The 6988-nt window shown below is 32.8% G+C and overlaps 1 protein-coding gene across 1 annotated transcript; it reads left to right on the top strand.

Moving 5' to 3' along the window:
* Positions 1 to 5058: 5058 nt before the first annotated feature.
* Positions 5059 to 6039, top strand: Or10ag52 (olfactory receptor family 10 subfamily AG member 52). The gene is given in 1 exon segment (NM_001001377.1): positions 5059 to 6039. A coding segment is annotated over 1 exon segment (981 nt).
* The last annotated feature ends 949 nt before the right edge of the window (positions 6040 to 6988 follow it).

Below are 6988 nucleotides of genomic sequence, written 5' to 3' on the forward strand. Positions count from 1 at the left end.
AGCAATAAGTGTTCTTCACCACTCAATTACCAATCCACTTTGTGATAAATATCAGTATATGCCTCTGCCTTTAGAAATAAGAAATTGATGAAAATATTTATAGACTACATACTCTAGAAACAAGTGACATAGCAATATTGATGATTCTACCATACTGATGAATTTAAATACTTTGATTATGGAGTTTTACTTGTCTAACACTAAAATTCATTTGAGGAATATCTTTTTACCTTAATAGTGACCTATTTCTCAATTCTTTAACCAACTTATCATTCTGGGGACTATAATATAAAGCATTTCCAAGTACATCAGCATGGCAGGTAAGTCTCCATCAACTTCAAACCCAAGAATGCCATCAGATAGGAGGAATCATTAGGTACAAATCCTTCCTGCCCACTGTTTAGAGCATGGACACTTGCGGTTACCTTTAGAACATTGTATGAAAACAGCTCAAAAGAGACACAGCCTAAGGGATCAAGAGAATTGTGATAGGCAAAACACACTGGGGTTGAGCATGTATCTACAGCAAGCAGCCACAGGGGACCTTGTTTTTTATTGTACCATATTTCATTGTCTTCTGTGTACCTTATTGCATTGTCTTCTGTTGAATGTGCTCCTGTGCTTGCCTTCAGCCATTTTTTTTTTTTTGGTGTTGGCTACTCTGATACTACCTGATAGTAATAGAACTCTTGGACTGGATGTTCTATATGGCAACAGGTCTCTTTGGAGACAGGCAGAGCTGTGGTTCTGGGAGTGGAGAGCGGATTCATGATGGTAGTTTGACGTATGGACTAGAAAATGGAGCACAGAATGGATGGGAAAAATGTCAGGGCTGCTTGCTTTGCTGAGGGACCCAGAAGCAGGGGATTGAAGTATAGGCCTCTTACCTGGTTGTCCTGGGTGGTAGAAGGCCTACTGCCACAAAGACAAAGTTTTGTGTGTCAGGGTGTTTTTTGAGTATTTTATGAGTAGTTTTATTCTATGCTTATTATATAAATTGATCTGTAGTCTTTACTACATTTTCCTTTTATGTCCAATAATAATTTGGTACTATGGTAACACTAATGTCATAGAGTTAATTTAGAGAGTTCTTTAATCTTAATATAGGCTTTGTCCATTATTTCATAAAATATAATAATAATGATAATCTCAATAACTGAAAAATAAATAAAGAATTAGAAAAATTAAAAATTCTTGTTGAATCAGTAGCAAACCTGATGACTCATTAGTATTGGTTACTGTTGGAAACTTTAATAACTCTTGCTTTCCTGGATCATTACTGATCTATTTTAAGTATCATCTGGGATTGATTTTTGTTTTTTTAGATTATTTTTAATTCTATATATTTCAACTTACTAATCATAGCATTACAGAACATTTCTATCCTGTAGATGTCAGTGAAATCTATTGTAACATTTTCATCTTTAACTTTGTTAATTCTCCATTCTGTATAGGTAGTATCTGATTCTTATTTAATTATAAGTAATTTTGCTCCCAGATATTTTAAATAGTACACATGAGAAGAAATCTTCATGAGCGGGATCCATAGTGATTTAAACCTTTATTTCTAGTAACTGTGTCTGCTTTATCTTCAGTACTTAGTGCTAGAATCCCAAGAGAAAAGTTATGGATGAAAGGCACATAGTTTCAGATTACTGGTATTTCTTAAGTTCTAAATACTACTACATAGAAGATTTTTTGTTAAAATTCAAGAATAAAAGGAAAAAAGAATATAAATTGTATGTAGTTAATGAGTATTCCAGAAAGTGTTTGTAATATATTAAATGTAAGTATACATCATTCATTATATAATAAAGACTGTTACCCATAAGCAACTGTGCTTACTTACCAAGTCAAGCTAACCTGATACGACCACTTGAATATTAAACCAGGCTCAGCCAGAACAGACCACAGAAGCCTGAGACTATAACAATTTTTACTGAGAGCAATAGAGATTTTGATATGCTTATCACAAACAATATATTATCAATTTCCAGGATCAATACAGTTGAGTTTCAAGGATATAGTGTTGCTTTCAAGCCGTATAGAGTATATATGTTTAAGTCCAATTGTCCTGTGGTTCCCTGATTCAACAGGAACATAAAGAGAAACACAAACAGAACGTTTCACTGTCTGAGGGAGTTTGTGGGTCTCTCAGGAACTGAAAATGCACACAGTACCCCAGGAGCCATGGATTCTAACCTGAAAAACCTATGATGGGTGATTGTCTAGGCAGCTGGGCCAGTACAACTACAGGATTCCCCATTGTTACCCATCTATTGCACTGTGGGGATATAACGTACATGAGACAAATCTAATGCAATTGAAAGTGTCTTTTTATCTAATTCGTTAGTTTTGAAAGGAAAGTATTGTGTGTGTGTGTGTGTGTGTGTGTGTGTATCTATGTACGTATATATATGAATATTAAAAATACAAAATTTATTTATGTTTTAAATACCCAAGCAATAAAGATATTATACTTTTAGAAAGATGAAGTACTTAGGACAGAATGATTAAGAGTAATGCTGCATAAATTTTTTAAAAAATAATATTAGGCAGCAAAAAGTGCTAAAATGCCTTGCTTTTTTTCTTTCCCAATTGAAAGTCTGTTCAGTTGGTTATAATAATATTTTATAGCTTCTTCAGGATGCTTCCACAAACATGTGGAGCATCTCCAACTTCTAGAGTGCAACTGTGTTTGTTAAATGTGGTGCATCTTCTTTCTGGCGAGTATGAATTATCAACATGAAAAAGATAGCATACAACACCACACATTTAAGAAAGAAAACAGATATAACATGTGAATGATCTCAGATAGATAATATCAAACTTCTAATGTTTATTGTTTTGGGGCTGATAAATGATTTGAATGTATTTGGGAAGAGGAACAACTTTCCTTAGAAATGTTATAAAAATGTTTTGTCTGGTATACAGGGATTGTTTCTAATAAACTTAACACTAATTGCAAACTCGGGCACTGATGTATCAATTTAGGTGTGATGAGGGAGAATAGGTATCCCCACTGGAAGGAAGTATTTTCTTTATAAATGGTACTGGGTGCTTTGAAAACAAGTCAGCTTCTAATAAAATATGATATATTCCCTTACTTTTATATATTAAAAACAATAAAAATTCAGTCAAGAAAATACAACTATACCAAAACTGTAAAGGTAAATTGCTAACATGTTTATATTTTTCTCAGTAGTATAAATTTATGGAGTATCACTCAATAATTTGGATTGAACATATGAAATCAAGAATTTTAGTATATTGACCTTAAAGTTTTATTTTTTGGTTATTCTTGGATTTTTCTTAAGATAAAAATTAAATGATAAGCTAATATATGTGGTAAGCCTCTGGAACATTTAATTCTTAACAATTTTATCTATAATTATGATAAAACTATAAAGAAGCATAATGAAAGAATGTTGCTTTGATTATAATGAAAACATATTTTGCTATGTTGACAATAAAGTGAACATTATTAGTAAAAATAACAGCCTTCCTCGAAGTACTTTCCCTGTATTACAACTCTCCAGGTAGAGGAGAAAACAGACAGCAACTGTGTCTTCCATATTACAAGTATTATCTTTGGTAAACTGGCTGATTTGACTGGGAAGATTTATGCCTGAATATCAGTTATAAGACTCCCAATCAAAATTATGGAAAAAATTTTACACAATATATGTCTATCTGTGTTTATCCTGGTAAAAGTTGCTCAATTTTTATGGGGATAATTAAGATACAAGGAAAAGTAATAAAGAGGAAAAAGCCAAATGCCTATTTTTGATTCAATATTATCTATTTTAATCTAATCTATGAGTTAGCAATATCTTATGATCTGGATTTTGAATTTTATGTTTTCACATTCTCAGAGGATCTTTCCACTTGATTTATATGAAGCAGCCAATTCTAATGAAAAGCTGTACCATCATTTTAATTTTAAATCACACATCCGATGACAGGATAAGTCAGAGCTTTCTCTGTTCCTATAATACAATGATACTCAACTTACAGAGCAGAAAAAGATACAAACACATGCATAGGAGCTCTGGGGATGCTCAATGTAATATCTAATAGGCTTTAGCTAACAGGCTGGCAATGGCCTGTATAGACCAGAATAGAGTGGCAGTGGACAGAGCTGAGTAATCTTTTGGGTCTTATACCATAGCTCTCATATGATAAATGATTAAGATAAAGATTTCAATGGAATTACCGCAGGTATTCTCTTTTTATTCTCTAACATCCCCATTTTACCACACCTTTTAAAATAATTGTTATGAATATTGTGGTTTATGAATTTTGGACATTAAAAAAACATAAAGATGAGTTTTTTGTTTAATGCCTTTTAATTATTTATTAAACTAGATACTGAGGTTATAACCAGACATTTATTACTATACAAGTAAAAGAAAAAATCCTGTAAAAGTATAACTGCCTAAATGTTTTATGCATTTAACGATTCCATACAGAAAATAAAGGGAAACTCCTATCCTGACACTGGCAGATCAATCAAAACGTTTAGTCCTGTTTACCTCAACCTCCATACAAGTTTGAAATTCAAGATGTAATTAAAATTATTCATAATAAAGCCTTCAAGACATCAAAGCTACTTTTGAAATTCAAAGAGTTAGGAGCTAAATTAAACAAATTGTGAGGCTATGGCAACAGATGGAGCCCGGGAGGTTGGAGAAGTAGCCTCATAAAGGAACAGCAAGATCGAATACATTTTTATTATCCTTCTCCTATGGCAAGTGAATAAAGATACAGTTTTATGGATTTCATCAATACAATTAGAAAATATGTCTAACATGGTCAACTTATTTGGAAGACTTTATATATAAAACTCTTTCAGTTTTTATTCCTGTAAATTCACTGCTTCTAGTTCCAGAGTCATCATCCACAATAAAAAAAAAAAAAAAAACTTCAAGATTCACAATAAACCTTTAGAACAACAACATCGACAAAAACAACAAGAACAGCAACAAAACAACAACAACAACAACCCTTGGAAGTTAAGACTAAAATAAAATCCCAATTTGGTTTGCTAAGAGGAAAATGCAATCCAAATACTTAAACCTACAAAGAGCAAACAAATTTAAAATCACAGAGACAAATCTTACTGTACCTATAGAATTTGTTCTCTTGGGATTTTCTGATATTCCCAAATTGCACTGGCTTCTCTTTGGAATCTTCCTATTCATCTACATGATTATCCTGCTGGGGAATGGCATCATCATTCTAATCACAAGGGTTGATCCCAGTCTGCAAACCCCCATGTATTTTTTCATCAGCAATTTTTCTTTCCTAGAAATTTGTTATGTTTCTGTCACTCTTCCTAGAATGCTTATGGATCTTTTCACACTGAAAGGAAATATTTCTTTTTTGGCCTGTGCTACACAAATGTGCCTATTCCTTATCCTGGGGGCCACTGAATGCTTCCTGCTGGCTGTAATGGCCTATGATCGCTATGTGGCCATCTGTAACCCTCTGCACTATCCTGTAGTCATGAGTACCAAGCTGTGTACCCAGCTAGTGATTGCTTCCTGGGTCATTGGTATTCCCATTCAAGTGGGTCAAACTTATCAGATTTTGTCTCTGCCCTTCTGTGATTCTAACCAAATTAATCACTTCTTCTGTGACATACCTCCACTACTCAAATTGGCATGTGGGAACATCTTTGTGAATGAGATTGTGGTCTTTATTTTTGCAATATTGATTGTCACTGTTCCATTCATGTTGATCCTTGCATCCTACAGCAGGATCATCTCAACCATCCTGAAGTTGCCATCAAACACAGGAAGGACAAAAGCCTTTTCTACCTGTTCTTCCCACCTTATGGTTGTATTTTTATTCTATGGATCAGCTAGTGTCACCTATTTAAAACCTAAGTCCAATAAGCATGAGGGGACAGACAAACTTCTCTCTCTGTTTTACACCATTTTGACACCAATGTTCAATCCTTTGATATATAGCCTGAGGAACAAAGATGTCATAGGGGCATTGAGAAAATTATTTACCAGATTTTTAGCATTGTGAGACAATTAAAGTCAGATAAATTATATGTTTTGTACATTTAATTTGAACATAATTACATCTTGTTATTGAGTAAATAAATTGATATGTTTTACTCTTAATGAACTCTTTGCTTCAAACATATCTGCAAACCCATTAACAAAGTTTTGCTTTTAAACAAACATTGTTTAAGCATCAGTGTTCCTCCTTGCATTATACTGATAAAAAGATGTTTATAAGCAAATAAAAAATGATTATACTTTGCCTCTGCCAAAATGTCCTTATAAAACATTTGTCCCTATGTTCTTAAAATTATATTTTTTTCTGATTCTTTTGCCAGGTTTTGGGATACTTGTTGTACAATTACTGTGTTACTTCCTCCAGCCTTGATATGTCCTAGTATTATTGTAACTTGCTATGTATTGTACAGTTCATAGCCTTGGGAAGTCTGCTCTATTCTGAAGGGAAGCAATGGAGTAAGGGTAGGAGTGGACCTGGGGAGAAGTTAGGTGACATAGAGGGACTAGTATGAGGTGGGGAGGGGAAACTGACATTTGAATGTAATTCATATAAAAAGAGTAAAGAAAAAAATGATTCTTTTCTTTCCCATACAGTTAGCTACAGTCATTGCAATATTAGGAAAAATGAATATTATTTCAGCATTAAGACTTAATTTTTCAAAATTACGGAAACTTCACCTTAAACCTCCTTCAAATAATGGGAAATTATACAGAAAGCATCCACTATTTGCATAAAAATTTGGATAAAAATATGATCTATTTAGGTTTGTAACATACTATATGAAGTGATTTAAAATTATTTGTTTAGATTGCATATTGATTATGTGAGATATATTATAAAATTTATGTTTTTAAAGATACTCAGCAGAGGTATATTCCTAGTTCTTTACTTATTTGAAAATATGTAGCAACAAATAAAACATTCTAATTTGAAACAAATATACTACTATGTT

The sequence above is a fragment of the Rattus norvegicus genome, chromosome 3 (genome assembly GCF_021556685.1).
Source record: "Rattus norvegicus strain SHRSP/BbbUtx chromosome 3, alternate assembly SHRSP_T2T, whole genome shotgun sequence".
NCBI classification, from domain to species: domain Eukaryota; kingdom Metazoa; phylum Chordata; class Mammalia; order Rodentia; family Muridae; genus Rattus; species Rattus norvegicus.